The sequence below is a fragment of the Gossypium hirsutum genome, chromosome A06 (genome assembly GCF_007990345.1).
Source record: "Gossypium hirsutum isolate 1008001.06 chromosome A06, Gossypium_hirsutum_v2.1, whole genome shotgun sequence".
Lineage (NCBI taxonomy): Eukaryota > Viridiplantae > Streptophyta > Magnoliopsida > Malvales > Malvaceae > Gossypium > Gossypium hirsutum.
In genome coordinates this window covers 19,513,583-19,534,262 of record NC_053429.1, presented here as the reverse complement: position 1 = coordinate 19,534,262, position 20,680 = coordinate 19,513,583, and the positions used below count along the sequence as shown (strand labels likewise).

Sequence of the window (20,680 nt, the reverse complement as noted above, 5' to 3'; positions counted from 1 at the left end):
ACAATTTTTTAAAGGTAAAACTGGATTAAAATAATAATTTTTCAGCCCAAGGTAATAGTTTGCCCCCTCCCCCTAGGAGAGGATTCATTTCCTAATACCATATACCATTTGAGTACATGTATCTCACAAACCATACTAATAGTCCTTTTTATGTATTTAGTTATATTTTTTTTAAAAAAATAAAGATTTGGATTCTATGCTAACCGAATGCTTCGGAGCTGGATCTCAAAACAACCTCAAATAAGATTGGGAATTTTTGGGAAAAAGAATTAGGCCCAAATCAGGGAACAAGATAGAGTCCACCTCAATAGGTCTTTGTAGGCATTTAGTCCAAAAAAGTTAATGCGGGCTGAGTTCGGCTCCTGATCTGTTGTGTTGGGTCAACTGTTAAGTTTAATATATCCCCTTCTCTTAAAAAAGCAAAGAGTGCTCAGCTGTTTCAGTGAGGGAGATATGACAAAGCAGTTGTATCAAAGAAGAAGGATGAAACACATTCTTTCATTGATATTGGTTTTCCATTTTTACCATCACCCAAATACACATTTTATGCTCTTTATCCTCCAAACACTTTCGATTTTAAAGAAACTAGTAATATAAAATCCCACCATCATATTTCTAAGCTACTATGAAGCTGAAAAAAAAAACTTAGCAACAGGTGACAGTAGGCAGAAACACCTGCTTGGATCTCTGCAAAAGGGATTCTACAAGTATGGCAGAAGAAATGAGAAAAAAATACACACCCCCCACGATTTAGAAAAGTGCCAGCAAGCCGCTAGCCTCCCTTTTTTTGCTGGATTACAGGTATTGTTCATGTATCCTGGCTCGGTTTTCTTCCCACCACAGTCTAGCATGCATCTCACCAAATCTTTCTCGGCTGCATGATATAAGGCATAATGTGAGTAATCCAGTCAATGTTTAAGATCAAGTGATGGGAAATTGAAAGACAATGACATTTCTTCAGTAAAACTTCATGTCGGTTTTGCCTCGGCATGGGAGTAAAACTAGTTGGTGAAAGCAGAATAAGTGAATCAGTAATGATGCTGTCAAATATATATATATATTTACAGCTAATAATTCGGTTTTTTATGGTTGGTAATTCAAATCATGATTGTTTCTAAGATGGACCTCAATTACAGCATCGACTTGTGTTGGACCCATCAACCTAATGATGAAATCAAATCCACGGAAAAAATGGCTTTTTGGAGCATTTTCAATGAGTCTTCAATGCTTAAATGTTTAACTTTTAGCCAATTGCCTTTTCTTTGGGGATAAAAAAGAGAAAATATAATGCAGCTCGTGCCTGGATCATATTTAATCGAACAAAAGGACTTAGACAATGATGACAGTAAACGAAATAGATGCTAGAATTGGCGTCAATTGATGGCTGATTTACTGCTAGATTATTTTATATAAATATATAACAATCTCAAAGCAGGGTAAATGAATTTAGAAAGTATATTCTAGCCACTGAAAAAGGAAGTGCAAGTTATATCACATTCTAACTTATTATAGTCTGTAACATGTTAGAAAAGGTCATCAAATAAAACGTAATCGCATGTCAACTAGCAATGGAAGTAGTGCAATTGCTATTAGACTCACAGATTTTTAAGGAAAGCAAAGATTAGCCACATGAACTAAGCTAAAATCAGTTTAGATGGTTGTAGCTTTGGATTAAAGTACAGCCTACTATATTTACCACTTTGAGATGTTGAAAGTTTATAAAATGTCAAGTGCCACGGCCAAGAATAGCTTAATATGTAGGGCTGATCAATTCATACATGTTCATTCTCTCTCAGTTATGATGGTCCTGTTCAATTTTAGTTTGTTTCTATTAAAACTAACTATAGCTCAAGTTAAAGAATATTATAGAACCATACCTGAATCTTACTCGCCTAAGTTCCCTTTTGCCCCCTGGCAAGGCTCTGATAGCAATGTAAACCCCCGGTTCATCTTGTTCAACCCACTCAGTCTCAAGATCACTGGCATTGCTGATGGATAGCTCTCCAGAGCGATCAGCCTCTCTTGATGAGCTACTCCTCATAGAGGCATCCATGGATGATATCTCTGTCTTGGCACCACTAATACTGGAAAGTTTTGGGGTTGAGATAAGACCAGAGTCACAATAATGGCGAGCCTGCATTGCATGCTGATCAAATGAATCTGACGACGAGTAGCCGATGCCCATCCCAGTTGGACGATGAAAATTACGAGGTAAGCGTTCTTTAGTCAATGGTGGTGTTACAGGACTTTCTTCTGCTGATTCCATTTTAAAGCTCTGTAAGACACCAAAAGAATGATGTTATTAACATTCATGCAATAATCCAAGTTCAGTTCAACACAGCGATAGTGCAGGGCATTGCATGGGAGCAGTCCATTCACACTATGTTAAGCAGGCAACAGCCTAAGAACTTGCCTCATCTTCAGATCTAGGGGGTGTTGGTAGTGGGAATGCCTGGCGGTTAAACCTCTGGACATTGTAAAGTTCCATGACCCTATCATAATTCTCTGCCCACCATCTTTGAGCTTGCCATTTGTTAAACATTTCCCGACTAGTCAAAGAAAATAAACTATGGTTCAGAACTCCTAATGTTCATGAGATTAGCATACCAGAAATCAGAAATTAGAGAGGTCCATGATATGCATGTGCTTTAATGGAGCAACTAAAAAACATTAAATGACTGGTTTAGGAAACATAGTAACATACACCAGGGAAATCCAGCACAAATTTTGGTTAAAATAAGGAAATAAAAGAAAAACACATAGATAACACTATACCATGTCATTACCCTTATTCACAAGTCAATAACTTGAAACCAACCATGACCATTATAGTTGCACCTACACTCTTTAATGTGAATGGGAAATTTTAATTATATATTGGGCCACTATGTTGGTTTATAAACATCTTTTGACTATTAGTTTATATATATATATAAAAGAAGCTTTCAACCACCCTTAGGTAAGTACAATATTAAATATTCCGAAGTGGCATCCGTGTGTTTGATGTAGTGGGATGCGTAATATTTCCAAAAAGAAAAAAAGGCGTAGGGAGTCAAAAACCAAGGAGGGAACTTTATCAAAGCATTAAATCAGATACAATGACATGAAAATGAAAGTGGTGATGGAAAAAACAGTCAATTAAGAGACCAATTGAAATAAAATATCTAGAAAGGGAAAAAGGAACACAAGTCAAACGAGGCCAAGGTCATAAATGAGAGGCAACAGCAATGTTCCCTTGGTAAAACGACTAATCCCTCCTGTCACCATCCATTGAAAACATGGAAAGGTGAAGGTTGAAGTCGGATCTCTGTTTTGTAGGCAAAAAACGTAAGCTCAAAAAAGGGGTCCAAAATTTTTGTCTTGCACGTAGTTTTGTAGTGGCAAATGATGTGGGCAATCAATCCCCCTTAGTTTAATTGCAGACAGAATGACAAGAAATGGGTCATTAGAAGAAGAAGAGTAGAAGACAATGGGACGGAGAATATGGCGTGAACTGGAATTTTTTTTTGGGGTGGGGGCTTTGAAGAGGCTTGTTCGACAAGACGACAAGGGTGAGTGAAAAAGCTTGCCAACACAATCAATCGTGTCCCACCCACCATTGATGAGGCACAATGAGTTCTCCTTTTGGACTTTTATGGGATTGCTTTTCATTAGGCGTGAAGCCTACTGTTTCACCGTAGGTCCCTCACCTAAATATCCTTGCTTTTCCTGCCGAGGTTGCTAAGGCAGTGTTTGGATGCAGCCATGACAAATCCATCACCATTTATAAGTACAAATTTTACAATTTTAATACTTATCTGTGTTTGAAACGTAAAATAATTATAAGAAAATGAGATTATACTTATTTTTTTTTTAAATCAAGAAATTTAATTACATAGGAAATAAAAAATATAAAAAAATTTGAAAGTTTTAATAACTTAGCTGGTACACTCAATTCAGCAACACATAAATTGACAATCCAAACACAGCTTTAAAAAAAAAAAAAAAGAATGCATGTTAAAGAGTTTAACTAAATATGACAGAGCAAGTCCCAACCCAACAACAAATATTATTGTCTAAAATAATAGATAGGAATTTAAACCAAAACCATTATAACTTTGTATTATTTAACATTTTGTTCGTTTATTGATGTTAACAATAAACTAGGCAGGCATTGGAGCAGTGACGTGACTAGTCCATTTCCCAGCGAATTTCGAAAGTGGAATAAAAATTTCTTAATATGATGGAAAGCGAAAATCCAGAAAAAATAAGTGCGCGGCGCACCTGAATCGTATCCTCTTGAGATCGTTGCCGCCGCGAGGAAGTGAAACAAAGGTAATAAGCACGCCAGGCTCCACCTGAGCCACCCACTCTTTAGGCTCACTTTCTTCGACGAACACGACCGTGTCCACTCGGCGTCCGCTCAACGATTTCGGCGTCCCTTCTCCGCTCGAACTCGACATCCCTTTCAACCTTGCTTCCATCTCCTTCCCCCACGTCCTCGGCGTCGCTGAGCTCGAACTCCCCGTCCGACGATAAGACCATCTGAACCTGTCCGAGTCCGCGTCAGACTCGCCCATGTTCCTCAACCGACTCTGCGCCGTGCAGGGGTTACAGTGCCTGTACGCCCCCGACGCCTTTAGCGCCATGTCCTTCAACTAAACCACACAGTCATTAAAGCCAAACAAAGAACGAAGAACCGGAAAACCTTGACGTCGTAAATCTGAAAGCTAATTACCTGCGAAGTGAGGGATTTGATGGCTTGGTTGTGCTTAGTGTTAGGAGTAGTGGAAGAGTCCATTTCCTCTTGTTGACTCACCGAGTCATCACCAGGTTGCTTGGAACGAGCTATGCACGTCAGCATTGTTGTTTCGAAATTCTCTGAAAGCTGAGAAATCTTCTGTTTAAATAAAAAGCAATACATTGAAAACTACATTTATGATTTGTCAGAATTTGAGAACTAGATTATACAATAAACAAGTTTTCGAGTTTACCGTACAGAGAAGCAAAATTTAATGCAAACCCAGAAATCTGAGGATCAGTGGTGGGTAAGAGAGAACTAAGGGTTTTTTTTCTTTCTTTTTTCCTCTGAAGTTTCAGGGACCTGGAGCCCGATATTCGAGACTCAGGTAGCTCTTTAATGATGCCACGTTTAATTAAAAAGGATCAAAGATTCTCTGCGCCAACCCAAAATAAAAACAAAATTAAACAACAAAAAGGGTTTTAATAAAAGAAAAGAAAAAAGATGGAAGAGATAAAACCAAATTATAATCTCCTCAATCTCATCGAAGGAGCTATGGGTCTAATGGGATAAATGCACTCATTGCACTGCAGTTGTTGCTGTATATTGGTAGTAGAAGAGTGTGGTTGGTGTAGGCCGTTGCTGGGCTCAGATGATGTTTCCTTTACCTTTTTAATACACTGTGTGATCCGATGATGAAATGATTGGTGCGTGATGCTGATTGCTGAGCTTCTGCTTTTGTTTTTTTCTCAGTTTTCAAAAAGCCCACTGGAGAGACTCGATGGGCTTAGTTTCATCATTGGAAGGCCGAAGAACTCGTTTAACTTGGGCTATGTTATCAACTCGTGAGTGCCATTAATAATGATAGTGAGAGATTTGGCATTTGTGCATGTTGATCATTTACCATCTACCTGAAGTGGTGTGGTGTATCAGATCTTCCAACCCATTTCCAAAACAAATTTCCTTTTATTACTAATATTGATGTAAAACTTTTGACAGAGGGTTGTCTGTTTTAGAACTAGTTTAATCATTCTCAACAACCTAGTGTTGCGGGTTTGTGTTTTTAGGGCAATTGGTCAATATAAATTGAGGCAAATTGGAGCTGAAAAATCATTGATTTAATTGCAGGAACGTGTACATCGTTGAGCGATTCGGGTCTATCTACACATATCCGCTCCCACTCACGTGGCTTCCATTCCCAAGCGTATATGTCAGAAAGCATCTTTAGTTTTTGGCACATAACAAACATTATTAATTACTCCGAAATATTAGACTCAAAACACCTCTCCAACCTCCAATCACCGTTGAAATCCACCCATTTCTAATTTCCATCACCACCGCCGTCTGATGCTTTGACCACCGTAGTTTCTATCGTCAATCCGGCGGCTCCCAACAGATTATACCGCAGGCTCAGGCTTTAAAAAAAGTCCAAAAAGGAGACGCTAGCCTCCTTAGCCATCCCCGACCCACAGTGGGACCCTCGCCAGAGGAATCTGGAATATCAAAATAAAGGAGTCTGTTTGAAGCTTAAATAAGACCCAATCTCATACTTCCACCTCTAACTCCGGTGGTGGCTGTCATTATCTTTTATTGTCACCGGCTCAAGTGAGAAGAAAAAAGCCCCCCGCCCCTTTTTTTCTTTCACAATTAATGAGAGTCTTAGTATCAGATTCTCATTAGTCTCCGTTAATGAAACAAACCTGTATTATATTTTGGCATTAAATAACGATGTCGTTTTTGCGGCGGAGGAAGGGGACGGATTCCTCGAAGTCCCAGAACTTACGGTGCAACATCGTAAAGGAAGATGAGAAGAATAACCTATACGAGAGCCCCAGGAAAGAAAGCTATAATTCCAAGAAATGGTCATGTTGGGACAGTTGTTGTTGGTTCATTGGTTTTGTATGTTCGGTGTGGTGGTTCTTGTTATTACTTTACAATACAATGCCTGCTTCGATTCCGCAATATGTAACGGAGGCGATAACAGGGCCGTTGACGGACCCACCCGGGGTCAAGTTGCGGAAAGAGGGCTTGACGGTGAATCACCCAGTTGTGTTCGTCCCTGGGATCGTCACCGGTGGGCTCGAGCTTTGGGAAGGCCACCAGTGTGCTGAAGGGTTGTTTAGGAAACGCCTTTGGGGTGGCTCCTTTGGGGAACTGTATAAAAGGTATTAGCTTTTGCCTTTTACTTTTTCCCCCTTTTTTGGGACTTTTGAGGTTTAGCTATTTAGTGTACGTTTTTCCATTCTGGGTTTTACATTTTTGAGGAATTTTGGCATGTTTGCAAGGTTGTGAATGTTAAAGTTCTTCTCTGATGTTTGCTTAGATTGGAAGTTATTAGAGAAGCTTCCATAAAGCTTACTGATTTCTACATGAAATTGATGTTTGGCTTTGCTTTGCTAAAACTAAAACCTTTTCATTGTTGCAAATGTTTTCTTCTTCTGTTTTTGATTTGATTATGGGACATTAGAAATGCAGCTCTTGTTTTGTGGATTAGAATTTGTAGTGGTGCTCGGATGGGATCATATGTTGTACATTTATCTACTAATTGAGCTTTGGAAAAGAAGTGAGAACATGGATTTAGGTTGTTGCAAGAGTGCGAGTTTCAATATTTTTTTATTTTTCTAGAACCCCAAAAGCTAGGATTTAGGTTGTTTAGTGGAAACTGACATATTTTGGCCTCAATTGCTAAAACTGTTATCTCTCTGCATTCACTTTTCCTATTTTTTCCTTTTCTTTCTTTGTCAATCTTAGTTGTTACAATGTTAGTCACATGGACTGATGTAGAGTAGACTGAAGTTAAAACTATCTGCTAAAAAGAATCTTTGAATTTGATGTGTGTTCATGCTATAGTATCTCGATGAATAACTACTCGATGAATAACTATCATACAACATATTTGTTGCTATGAAGAATCTTAAACTCTTGCCAAGTAAAATACACTACTAAAACACTCAATGGGTCCTTTATGCTCTGCCAACTAAGAGGTTTCCTTGTTTTTCAATGTCATTACACTTTATAATAGTTGGGTTACTTCAAGACTTGAAGACCAACCTGTCTTTCCAACACGATGTGTATACTTTGTAGCAATTTGATGCTTGAAGTAATACTGCCTTCTCTTTACAGGCAAGAAAGATTATAGGTTTTGCTTCTTGAAGTTTTCTAATCATTTCTTAATCCGTTGAATAGGGTTGCTATGCAGACTTTTAACTTTTAGATTGTTTTTTTGTTATAATGAAAATGTCATTAGAAGATACGAAATTCTCTAACTTAGACCTGCTATTTCTTTCTGCCCTAATCTTTTAACTATTTGCCGAAGTTATTTTGGCCATGGAGTTTACTAAAGTTTATTCCCCTGCTGTTCTCCCAATTGCATTGCAGACCACTATGTTGGGCTCAGCACATGTCACTCGATAATGAAACTGGACTAGACCCTCCAGGTATAAGGGTCAGGCCTGTATCTGGACTTGTGGCAGCTGATTATTTTGCAGCAGGATATTTTGTTTGGGCTGTATTGATAGCTAATTTGGCTCAAATTGGGTATGAGGAAAAAACAATGTATATGGCTGCTTATGATTGGAGGTTATCTTTCCAAAATACTGAGGTATGCACTTGCTTTAAACTGTCATATTCTTTTCAAAGTTATTCTGCCAAATAGTTTTTCTGTAATATGTGTGTATATAGTTAAGATGTTTATCTTTTAATATTTCTTTTGTGTTTATGATTTGAAATTAGCATTATGTTATAGCTCCCTGAAATTATCTTATCACTTCAAGCCTATTTGAATAAATCAGGTCAGGGACCAAACTTTGAGCAGAATAAAAAGTAACATAGAACTCATGGTAGCAACAAATGGTGGAAAAAAGGTAGTAGTCATCCCACATTCAATGGGAGTCCTGTACTTTCTGCACTTCATGAAATGGGTTGAAGCACCACCTCCCATGGGTGGTGGGGGTGGATCAGAATGGTGCGCTAAGCACATAAAGGCAGTGATGAATATTGGTGGACCCTTTTTAGGTGTTCCAAAATCAGTCTCAGGACTATTTTCTGTTGAAGCCAGGGATATAGCCATTGCCAGGTACTTCCTTGAATTAAAATTTCATGAACAAAGGCTTGTTTCTTGTCTTGGTTTGCTTTGAATTGTCATAGTTCGACATTTCAAGCCAATAAATTGGCCTAAATTTATGATGCTATTGATGATACAATTGTTTCCCGGAATTTCCCGTTAAAGTTTTTAGTTTCGCATGTCACCCCAGATCATGTGCATGCAAAATTGTTCCTGATAGAGAGCTACCTTTTCTAATGCTTTGCTTTTATGGTGTGAGATTTACTGAGATAATGGTGTTTCAGTTCTTAAATCAGGAATGAATCTGGCTTTTCTAATGGCTTCTATTCTGATAGTATTGATGTTATTATTTCTTGAGCTAACAAAGTAAAAGGTTAGATGAATCTTTAGGAATCACTAAAATATGCATCATTATTCATTATATTCTACACCTGAAATCGTTGTGGCCTCCTATTGTCATATTCTGAAGAACAGTCATTTCATGCTAGCTTTTACTGTAGTCAGTTTTGGTTCTATATCCTGTAATCCTTGGAATTAGTTTCTTCTCAAAGCTAAGGTAGTTTTTCAAATATGATGAATGCGCATGTTTACTTTGTTTTGGGAGCTTGATGGAATGCAAATTGTTAAACAGGACTTTCGCCCCAGGTTTTCTGGACAAAGATGTATTTGGCCTGCAAACTTTTCAGCATTTAATGCGGATGACCCGGACATGGGATTCCACCATGTCAATGATACCAAAAGGTGGGGAAACCATCTGGGGTGGGCTTGATTGGTCACCTGAAGGATCAAGCTTTAACTGTGGTGCAAAAACGTTGAGAAACAACAGCATCAATAACACGGACCAAATTCCAAACATCAATTTGGCTAACATGAAAAATGTTAACTATGGGAGAATTATTTCATTTGGGAAAGATGTGGCTGAGGCACATTCCTCCAAGATTGAAAGGGTGGATTTGCTGGTACTGTCCAAGCTATCATTAAGTTAGTTTGCATAAGTATATGGATCATCTCTCTCTAACGATGATCATTTTCACCACTTGACACTAATCCAGGACTTCAAAATCATTTGACTAAAATTTGTGGAATGTTTGTAACCAGACGGAAATTTTTCTGTTGAACTTTCTAGTTCAACACCCTCTTTCTATGTCAAATGCAAGCATGCCCAACTGGAAGATCTTTTTCATTAAAATGCAATTACGAGAGGATGACTATTATACATTGTGCTTTCTGGTTTTGCATGCTAGTTGGTTTGCTAGTTTTTAGCATGGGGTTTATATATTATTGTTGATCAGCAGGATTCTATGAAGGCCGATATGCTAGCCAACTTAACCAACTGTGATATATGGATCGAGTATCATGACATAGGTGATCATCGTATTAAAGCAGCTGCTGATTACAAGGTTTACACAGCTGGATCAATTTTGGACCTGCTTCATTTTGTTTCCCCCAAGTTGATGGCACGAGGAGGCGCTCATTTTTCATATGGGATAGCTGATAATTTGGATGACCCGAAATATCAACACTACAAATATTGGTCAAATCCTCTAGAAACGAAGTGAGGCTTTTCTTCGTTTCTCAGTTCTAATTTGTTTTGATTTGTGAGGTGTCTTCGTTAGTGAAGTGTCCATTCTTGATCCAGATTGTTATCCTTTCAAGTTTTCTCATTAAAAACTGTTGAAACTTTAAACAGTGCTAGGCACCCCTACTATGGCCCCTCTCTTTCTGTATGTTTTCTTGACAAGTGCCATATGATCTTTTCAGGTTACCAGATGCTCCAGACATGGAGATATACTCAATGTACGGAGTTGGAATCCCCACTGAAAGAGCTTATGTTTACAAAGTAACTACTGCCACTGATTGCTCTATTCCGTTTCAGATAGACACCTCGGTTGAGGGTGGTAGTGAAGATTCATGTCTAAAAGGTGGTGTTTTCTCTGCTGATGGAGATGAAACAGTTCCTGTTTTAAGCGCTGGTCTTATGGCTGCAAAGGGTTGGAGGGGTAAAACCCGATTCAATCCTTCAGGCATTCCTACTTACATAAGGGAGTACAGTCATGCCCCTCCAGCTAATCTTCTTGAAGGTCGAGGCACCCAAAGTGGGGCTCATGTTGATATAATGGGGAATTTTGCATTGATTGAGGATATTATACGAGTAGCAGCAGGGGCTACCGGCAAAGAACTGGGTGGAGATCATGTATATTCCGATATCTTTAAATGGGCTGAAAGGATCAACTTACAGCTCTAGATTCAACCAGCACTCAGGAAGGTGAGCACCTGAAGGTCAAAACTAAATGCATAGGCAGGTCGAAATATCATATCTAACTCGAAATTTAGAGACTACGCTTCACAATCAAGCTTGGGTTAATAGGTGAAGTGAATTAAGACGATGAAAAATAGAACCTGAGAAGACTGGATATGGCCATTGACATGAATTTTGTTTCTTTGCTTGAATATCTGTGTTAGTATCCTGTTAGCTTTCTCTTAAAAGTTGTTTCAATCATTCTTATAGTGACAATAGAGACGGTGCTCACCCGAGGGGATACCCACTGTTGGCAGCAGCAAGCCCCAGCCGGTCATCTTGCTTTCACATTGTTCTGTTTTTACTTGAAACGAAGTCTTCATTTGCTTATGCAAAGCACCAAATTGTGTAGTGTATGATTATAGCATTGGCATTATGACAGGCTTGGAGCAGTTGCAAAGTAGTTAGCTGCATTAAATCTTCAGATATGTTCCATTAATCTGTTTGTTATATACTTCATGATTTATTGTATGCTTTCCCCCTTTTGTAAATCTCTCTCACTATGCCTAATCAACCCTTTGTTTGTATTACTTTTTTGTAATCTTTAATAGATTAAATAATCCTTTGAATCTAATCTTGTACAACTAGACAATACAGGGAAAAGGACAACTCGACCTTTATATTAGGAAAAAGTGGTTGGCTGGCTTCATGTGTGAACTAACCATTTTCAGTTTATCAATTTTGTTCTAAGTAGCTTTATTAATATTTTAATGATTCAACCGTTAAATTTATCGATATAATTATATTTTTCATGTTTATAAATTTTCAAACCGAATTTCTATCATATTGATTTAAAATATTATATATATTATTTTTTATTGAACAGTTGAAGTTTACATCAAATTTAATATACATGATTTATTTGAATGAAATATGAATATATCGGTTTGATAGTTAAAATACTAATCATATAATAATATATAAAAAATGTAAAATTATTTTAATTTTTTAGATATAATAAGATCTTTCTGATTTTTTATAAAAAGAATAATTTATTTTGAATATAATTTTTTTAATAAAACTAATTTAACTTGATGTTTTTAACATTTAAGTTATTTAAGTCCATTTATATATTTTATTCTACTTTTTTATGAAAATTTTATATTAAATTAAGGGATACTCTTGAAGATGATCGTAATGGAACACCATTTTAGTGAGCTGTTTATGTTTATGTAGTGGATGTTGATTTCCTTCTCATTCGGGAAAAAGAAAAAGTAAAAATCTTCATTTAAAATGAAAATTTCTGTAATTTATTAAACACATCATAAACTTATCAAATATTATGAAGTGAAGATTAAAACAAAAACAAAAAAAAGAACCCCTAATTTTGCTTTAGTCCTTATCAAGAAACAAGTGGGTTTAAATGTGAGATTAAATACTAAACATTATCACTATACCCAACTTGCGCACTAAGCTAATTAAAGTATCATCTTCGTTGACTATTTAAATATGGGTTTAAAAGTGCTTATAGGTGGAGTCAGATTCGGGTTGGACCATGTAAGATATTTAAATTAATTTTTTAAGTTTAAGCTTGGTCCTACGTGAAACTAAGTTTGTTTTTTTCAAGCTCGATCCAATTTAAGAAAACTGAACTTGGACCCGATTTGGCCCACTCATATTTGATTTTTTATATTACTTTTTATTTAAAAAATATAATACACAAAATGCACTAAAAATACTAAAATAAAAATATATATTAAAAAACACTATCATAAATATAATAAATATTTTATTTATTAAATATAATTTTTAAAATTTTATAGTTTGGGTTAGGTTATTTAATTGGGTAAACAAATTTAGCTTTTAGATAATGAGTGTAATTGTTATTGGGTTAGTGATTTAATATAAATATAAATATATATAAATATTATTTTAATATATATAATTAATATAATACTTTTTATAACATAATATATTCGAATCGGGCTAGACTCAAGGTCAAAAAATCTTATCCAAAGCTCAATCCATATAGAAAATGAGTCTTAAATTTTACCCAAATCTATTTTTAAGCCTCGTGTTTTATCCAACCTCTCTCATTTTTTAAGAGGGCCTTCGGATCTAAATAGGTAGCCTGGCCCACGAGGAGGTCTAACACCACACAACAACTTACTAAAAACGAGATGCAGATCGTCACTACTTAAATAATTTGCTTTTATGTGCAAATTATATTAAATTATTATATGGTTGTTTTTGTTTCAAAAGTTTATATATAATTAATACAAGGCTAAAATATATCATAGGTCTCTAAATTATTCACAAATTTAAAAGTTAGTTTCTATATTTTTATTTTTAGGAATTTAATTTCTTTACTTTTCATATTTCAAAATTCCAATTTAATTGTTAATATTTTTTTTTGTTAAATGCGTTAGTGTGACATTTTGAAATTTAAAAAAAAATTCAGTTGATAGCGATAAAACTAAAAAAATAGCATTATAATGAACTTAAATTTAATCAAATAATTTTAACAGTTGGATATGGATTTTCAAATATGAAAAGTAGAGCGATTAAATTTCTAAAAATAAAAGTATATAGACTAAATTTCAAATTTATGAAGAGTACAAAAACTTATGACATATTTTAACCTTAATACAATGATATTTTAATGTAAACTTTATTTGTTTTCTATTTTACAATTATAAAAATTTATTATAAAATAGGATTTTATTACCCATAAAATTTGACAAAACTTTTAAATAAATTTATATAGAAATAATTAAATTAAATTTAAAATATGTTGTTAGGCCTTGTATTTATATAAAATTTAAAATTTAGCCTTTATACTTAAAAAGTTAAAAATTAAATTCTCTTATTTTCTAATTTAAAATTTTCAATTCAATCATTAACATTATTAGTATTTTTCATCAAAATTTACCAACTTGGCATGTTAATTAGACTACCATCGTATGATGCCACATATGATTGACAAAAATAAGCATGCTAAGTTGAAAATTTTTTTTATGGAAATTACAAACATCAATAGCAATTGGGCTAGAACTTTTAAATTGAAAAAGTAGGAAGATTGAATTTTTAAATTTTAAATTACATGAACTAATCTCAAATTTTATATAAATACAATGACTAATAACATATTTTAACCTCAATTTATTTAACGAGTTAACTTTTTTCAATTCAATCTGAAATGTTAAATGTTTGACATGAATCTCTTTTACTCAAACTTAACTGAAGTTCCTAATAATATTTGGTGGTTTGATTTCGAGGTTATTACTCATAAATCCAACATGGTGCAGGGATTCCTTTCGTTCCAAACTACAAATCCAACTAAAGATCTCCCATATATGGGGGACCGAATGAAGGCTCCGATTAAAGGTATAAGGACTTATAGTTTGGTCTTGGATATTGGTTTTCACTTAGATCTATTCAAACAATCTTATATCTATATTAAAATTTGTTTTTTTTGGGTTTAATGTTAAGTTTAGACATTGTTGTTTTAATTTATTTAAGAATAATATTGTTTTAGGTTCAGGAAACCTTATTAATGGTTTATATAAATTGAAATTTGATAATGTTTTCGTAGAATCCTTACTTTTTGATTATATCAATGTTGGAATTAAGCATAGTATGCAAAATGAAAATTTTGCTTACTTGTGGCATAAACGTTTGGGTCATGTATCCAAAGAAAGGTTAGAAAGATTAGAAAAGAATGAGATTCTACCGAATCTAGATTTTACTAATCTTGGTGTATGTATGGATTGTGTTAAGGGAAAACAAACCAAATATACTAAGAAAGGTGCAACAAAAGCACCCAACTTCTTCAGATAATAGACATTGATATATGTAGACCTTTTAATGTTCCATATTTTAATAGAGAAAAGTATTTTATCACATTTATTGATTGTTTTTTACGGTGTTGTTATATATAACCCTTGAGATATACAATAATGAGGTTGAAAAATAATTAGATAGAAAAGTAGAAATAATAAGATCTAATAGAGGTGGTGAATTTATGGAAAATTTACTGAATTAGGACAATGTCCAAATTCATTTGCAAAATTCCTTGAAAGTTGTGGCATATGTGCACAGTATATTATGTTAGACACACCTCAACAAAATGCTGTAATCAGACCTTATTGGATATTGTTAGGAGTATGATGAGTAACTCCTCATTTTCTATATCATTGTGGATGCATGCACTCGAAATCAATGTATACTTATTAAATAGGGTTCCTAGTAAGGTAGTTTCAAAAACTTCTTTCGAGTAGTGGACTGGAAGGAAACTTAGCCCAAAGCACCTATATGTTTAGGGTTAGCAAGCAAAAGCAAGAATATATAATCCACATGAAAGAAACTTAGATTCTCGTATGATAAGCGGATACTTTATTGGTTATCTAGAAAATCTAAAAGATATAGGTTTTACGTACCAAATCATAGTTCGAGAATTATAAAAACTAGTAATACTGGATTCCTTGAGAATGGTGAAGTTTTCAAAACAAGTCGTGGATATAAAAGAAATTAGAGTAGAATTTTTTGTACCTATAAATGTTTATTTATTCACAACTACCACAAATGTTGTTCTAGAAATTAATGAATGCCCTAATAATGTTGAACAATATTTAAATGATAAAACACCCATAAAAGAAACTAACTCACAAATGTTTGATGAAATTAACCACAAATAAATAATGATATTAAAAAGATCTCAAAGAGAGAGAAAATTGATTATTCCTAATGATTATGTGGTTTATTTGCAAGAGTTTGATTTTGATTTTGAAATCAATAAAAATCCAATTTCGTTTTCACAAGCCATAAATAGTTACGAGTCTGATAAATAGCTTAGTATCATGAAAGACGAGATGAAATCTATAGAACAAAACAAAGTAAAAGACATTTTCGAATTGCTAAGAGGTTCAAAATGAGTTGGATGTAAATGAGTTTTTAAACCAAAATTGTAACAGCCCGCTTGGTGAAGCCTTTATATATGGTTACTGTTTGGTGTGTTATTAGTTAAATAATAGCTAAAATATGTTTTATATCTTTAACTCTATAAGATTTATTCAAAGTTTCAGCCGAAATGTTTTAAGTTTAATTTGATATTAAGTAGTGACACATCATACTCGGATCCTATTATAAGGTCAGGTTTGGCATGTTACACGTTTGATATCAAAGCCAAGGTTGAGTTGATTCTTGGAAAATCAAAGATTATGTCACGTCCTATCATGCATGATATGCCTCTAGCTTAGTCTTTATTATTTGAACTAATTTGAATTTTCATGTAGTGATATAAAAATATGTCAAACGGATCAAAGAAAGCCAATGGAGAGGAAATAGAAAGTTATATGCCTTGATAATACTCTAGAACGACATATTTTATGTGCTAATTGCATGATTATTTTGAGTATGATCCTATTAATTTGGATTATTTTGTGGTCTTTTATCTTTTAGGGACTAAATTGGAGGCAAGAGGAAATTTAAAGGAAAAATGTGCAAATTTGAAGATATAATGGGCCAACACGCAAAGAAAGAGAGAAGTGGTGCCAAAAATGTAAACATGGAAGACCCAAGGACTAAAATGCAAATGAAGAGATTTTATAGCACAAGACTCTATTTTAATTTCAATTATATTAGGATAATTATTAAGGATTTTTATTTAGATTTAATTTTAGGATTTAATTTCATTTATCTTTATTTATCTTTAATTATCTTCATTTATTTATTATTTATCTTTTAGAATTTTATTAGGAATAGACTAGGTTTTCTAGTACTATAAATAGGAGAAGGAGTGGTTCATATTTGACATTTTTTTTCCTGTAAACACTCCTTCTCCCAAAAACTCTGTCTTTTATTCTCTCTATATTTTCTGCAATAAAAATCTCATTCCTATTATATTTATTTCTTTCCCAAAAATCATGAGCCACTAAACCAATTTAGCCGAAGGTTGTCAAAAATTCCCCAAAAAGGTTCATGAGGTTTAAAACTTGTGCTTAGCCTTCTCCACAGAGTATTCATCGCTTCCCCGCATTACGGGATTGACGCTTCCATCCATGTCCCTTAATAGGTGATCTTTTCAACTTGTGTAAGGAACGGTCGCTTTGTACGTTTTGGGAAGGTTGCACAATCAGTTTGTTGGCTTTCTGCGTCAGAGGTTGGTGAATCCAAGAGACAAAACGGCGTGGTATTCGCCGTTGGGAAGTAGTGATCTAGCAAAAGATATTCCACAAAAGCGATTATTGGCTAGAGTCAGGCTCCGCCAATTCTTAAGTCTTAATCCTTAGAGCTGGTGGTCGTAGACATCCTCTTCTACTATAACTGGTTTATCCTGCTCGAGAAGGGTTACTTACCAAGGATTGAACCCAAGGCGGATCGAGACAACCGGAGGCTGGAATCTTGCCACATAAGAAACTTTCTTTTTTCCCAAACTTTGTTTATTTTTATATTCTTCATTTCAATTTTCGCTATTTATTTAATTTCACAATTTCAATTTACTTTAAATTCGATTTTTATTTTTCCAAACCGAAATTCTTAATTCTGTTTTTTATTTTTATTTTCAGGAACACAAGTTTTATTGGCCAAGAAATTGTCCAGGATTTCAAGAAACGAGCATTCGTACAATTCGGTCACTGAGGATTCGACCCTACTTCCCCTTTACTATTATTTTTATTATTTTACAAGGAATAGGAAATATTTAGTGCTCTCAACGACGCATCATGCCTCTTGCTGCTCAAGAGTAAGCCCCTGCAAATAGTATGGGCGTTGTTGGAAATGCTTTCAGAAATGTTTTCTTCACAATTATGGTATAGATGTTTGGTCAATTTATAGGGAATACTCAAACGCCCCAGCCACAACTGCCACAACAACAATAGCCTGAAGTGGTTCACCCAGCACAACCTGCACGACTCCATCTAGAGTTGACACTGTGAAAGAAATTCATAAAAGAAGTGCTAAAGAGTTTCTTAGGATAAAAATGATGATCCCACTGTAGCTGAGAAATGGTTGTCTCGTATATGCAGAGTGATAAAAGAACTGAAGTGTACACTAGAAGACAATCTCTTTTGTACTATATCTTTGCTAGAAGGAGAAGCTTACTAGTGGTGGGAAACATTGATTAGTGTGACTCCTAAATAGATAATTAATTGAGACTTCTTTTTAGAAAATTTCAAAGAAAGGTACATAAACTAGATGTATATTGAGCAAATGAAGAAAGAATTTCTATATCTGAGATAAGGAAAATGTCTATAATGGAATATGAGCAAGAATTTTTCAGACTTAGTCGTTATGCTAAAAACATGTTCCAAACAGAAAAAAAATGTATGATAAGTTTGAACGGGGGTTAAGAGATTAAATTCGTGTGTTAGTAGCAGCCATGACAGCCAAGGCTCATAAGATAGAAACTATTATTAGAGATAGAAACAAAACTTTTAAAAAATAAAAGATGAAGAGAGGAATGACTAATTCTCCACCTCCAACAAGTTTTAAGAAGTACATATATCAAACCTTTTCAACTTCAAAAAGAGATTCATAGCCTACAAGTTTCAAGCGTGAAGGATTTAATAGACTAGTAGTATCAATGGCAAGTTTTAGTGGGCCTAGAGTGATAAGAAATGTTGAATATGAACATTGTGGTAGAAACCATGGTGGAGAATGCTTGAGACTTTTAGGGGCATATTTTGGATGTGGATCCAGGAATCATATGGTCAAAGATTGTCCCTCCAAGATAGAAGCAAGTACAGAGCAGTTTATCCAAAGACCTTAGAAGTTTCAGCAATAAACCAAATCTGGAATAACAACAAAGTCTAGTTCAATACAATGAGCACCAAGGGAAAATTTTAGTAAACCAAGTTTTAGAGTGTTAGCCTGAGCATATGTAATGAAAGTAAATGAGGATGCTGATCTACCAAAAGTTATAACAGGTAAATTTTCTTTTCTTGGAAACAATATTTATACTTTGATAGATTCAGGATCCACTAATTCATATATCTGTACTAAGGTTGTAGAAGGTCTAAGTCTTGATGTGAAACAAATGTGTTAGTAACTAATCCACTAGGTTAAAGTACTGTAGTGAATAAGATAATAAAGAATTGCCCGTTGGTGTTTGAAGGGCACACGTTTTTGGCAAACTTGTTATTACTAAGTTTTCATGAATTTGATGTTATTTTGGGATTGGACTGGCTAACTAAACATAATGCTATGGTAGATTGTTGTGCCAGATGTGTACGTCTAATAATTGTTGAAAGTAAAGAAGTATTAATGTCTGGCATATAGATTGGTTTGGCGAATAGGATAATTTTTGTTGTATTTACTAGAAAGTTGATTATTAAGGGCGCAAACACTTATTTGACATATATAGTGGATTCATCTTAATCAAAGAATGAAGTTAGTTAAGTTACAGTAGTAAGGGAATTTCCAGATGTGTTTTTAGGAAAACTTCCAAGGATGCCACCTAAAAGAGATGTAAGTTTTCAATTGAGTTGGAACTTAGTACAGCACCTATCTCCTATACTCCTTACATAATGACACAATTAGGACTAAAAGAGTAGAAAGCACAGTTACAAGATATGTTAAATAAGGGTTTCATAAGACCAAATGTGTTACCATGAGGTGCACCAATTTTGTTTGTGAAGAAGAAAGATCAAACAATGCACCTATGTATATACTACAATCAGTTGAACAATGTATCAATAAAGAATAAGTATCATTTACCTAGAATTGAAGATTTGTTTGATCAATTATGTGGGGCTACAGTTTTCTTTAAAATTGATCTAAGGTCTGGATATTACCAAATGAAGATTAAAGGTGATGATGTGTTTAAGACTGCTTTTCGATCAAGGTATGGTCACTATGAATTTTTAGTGATGTCCTTTGGTTTAACTAATGCGCCTGTAGTATTTATAGACTTGATGAACAGAGTATTTCAGCCATATTTCGATCAGTTTGTAGTAGTTTTTATTGATGATTTTCTGGTTTACTCTAAAAATGAAGTTGATTATGAAAAACATTTGAGAATTGTGTTGAGAACATTGCGTAACAATTAGTTATATGCTAAGTTCAATAAATGTGAATTTTGGCTGAGAGAAGTACATTATATGGGTTATGTGATATTTGTTGAAGGTATTAAAGTATCCTAATAAGATAAAAGCAGTACTTGAGTGGAATCCGCCCAAAAATGCATCTAAAGCATATAACTTTTTGGGGCTAGCAGGCTATTACTGAAGATCTGTGAAAGGTTTTTCAATGATAACAACACCTCTTACTCGACTGTTAAAAAAAAGTTCGAGTGGATTGTTGAGTGCCAATAAAGTTTTGAGAAGTTAAAAGCAGTTTTGACTGAAGCTCTAGTTTTGGCATAGCTAAAGTCTAGCATAGAGTATACAATTATACTGATGCATCTTTGAATAGGTTTAGATGTCTGTTTATGTAGAAAGGTAAGATTATAGCTTATTCATCACACTAGCTTAAATTTCATGAGAAGAACTATCCAACTCATGATTTGGAATTGGCAGTTGTGGTATTAGTATTGAAGATATGGAGAAATTATTTGTATGGACAAATGTGTTTTATGTTCTCTGATCATAAGCGCTAAAAATATTTGATGAAATAGAAAGATTTGAATCTACATCAAAGGCGTTGGATGAAATTGTTGAAA

The 20,680-nt window shown here is 34.4% G+C and overlaps 2 protein-coding genes across 8 annotated transcripts; one reads left to right on the top strand and one right to left on the bottom strand.

Annotated features, from left to right (window-relative positions):
• Positions 1-468: 468 nt before the first annotated feature.
• Positions 469-5,426, bottom strand: LOC107897705 (protein Brevis radix-like 4). Of its 5 annotated transcripts, none has more exons than XM_016823242.2 (6): positions 4,974-5,426; positions 4,718-4,879; positions 4,264-4,637; positions 2,414-2,549; positions 1,878-2,275; positions 469-874 (listed from the first exon to the last, which is right to left on the bottom strand). In XM_016823242.2, exons 2-6 carry the CDS (start codon positions 4,841-4,843, stop codon positions 796-798), a joined length of 1,113 nt encoding a protein of 370 aa, XP_016678731.2. In that variant the 5' UTR covers positions 4,844-4,879; positions 4,974-5,426; the 3' UTR covers positions 469-795. The 5 variants fall into 5 exon arrangements, with proteins under 5 accessions (XP_016678731.2, XP_040971229.1, XP_016678732.2 ...); XM_041115295.1 differs by having other exon boundaries at positions 4,718-4,876; XM_016823243.2 differs by having other exon boundaries at positions 4,718-4,867.
• Positions 5,427-5,670: 244 nt separating this feature from the next.
• Positions 5,671-11,739, top strand: LOC107897707 (phospholipid:diacylglycerol acyltransferase 1). 3 transcript variants are annotated; one of them, XM_041115292.1, is made up of 7 exons: positions 5,671-6,885; positions 8,099-8,321; positions 8,512-8,795; positions 9,415-9,742; positions 10,079-10,338; positions 10,545-11,049; positions 11,293-11,739. In XM_041115292.1, the coding sequence occupies exons 1-6, from the start codon at positions 6,449-6,451 to the stop codon at positions 11,026-11,028; spliced, it is 2,016 nt and encodes a 671-aa protein (XP_040971226.1). In that variant the 5' UTR covers positions 5,671-6,448; the 3' UTR covers positions 11,029-11,049; positions 11,293-11,739. The 3 variants fall into 3 exon arrangements, with proteins under 3 accessions (XP_040971226.1, XP_016678736.2, XP_040971227.1); XM_016823247.2 differs by having other exon boundaries at positions 5,859-6,885; positions 10,076-10,338; XM_041115293.1 differs by adding an exon at positions 7,743-7,843 and having other exon boundaries at positions 6,747-6,885; positions 10,076-10,338; positions 10,545-11,739.
• The last annotated feature ends 8,941 nt before the right edge of the window (positions 11,740-20,680 follow it).

Coding starts and splice junctions, on each gene's coding strand:
- LOC107897705 (XM_016823242.2), bottom strand. CDS start 4,843: ATGCTGACGTGCATAGCTCGTTCCAAGCAACCTGGTGATGACTCGGTG. Junction 2,276..2,413: donor CCCCTAGATCTGAAGATGAG/GCAAGTTCTTAG, acceptor GGTGTCTTACAG/AGCTTTAAAATGGAATCAGC. Junction 875..1,877: donor CTTAGGCGAGTAAGATTCAG/GTATGGTTCTAT, acceptor TATATCATGCAG/CCGAGAAAGATTTGGTGAGA.
- LOC107897707 (XM_016823247.2), top strand. CDS start 6,449: ATGTCGTTTTTGCGGCGGAGGAAGGGGACGGATTCCTCGAAGTCCCAG. Junction 8,796..9,414: donor AGGGATATAGCCATTGCCAG/GTACTTCCTTGA, acceptor ATTGTTAAACAG/GACTTTCGCCCCAGGTTTTC. Junction 9,743..10,075: donor TTGAAAGGGTGGATTTGCTG/GTACTGTCCAAG, acceptor ATTGTTGATCAG/CAGGATTCTATGAAGGCCGA.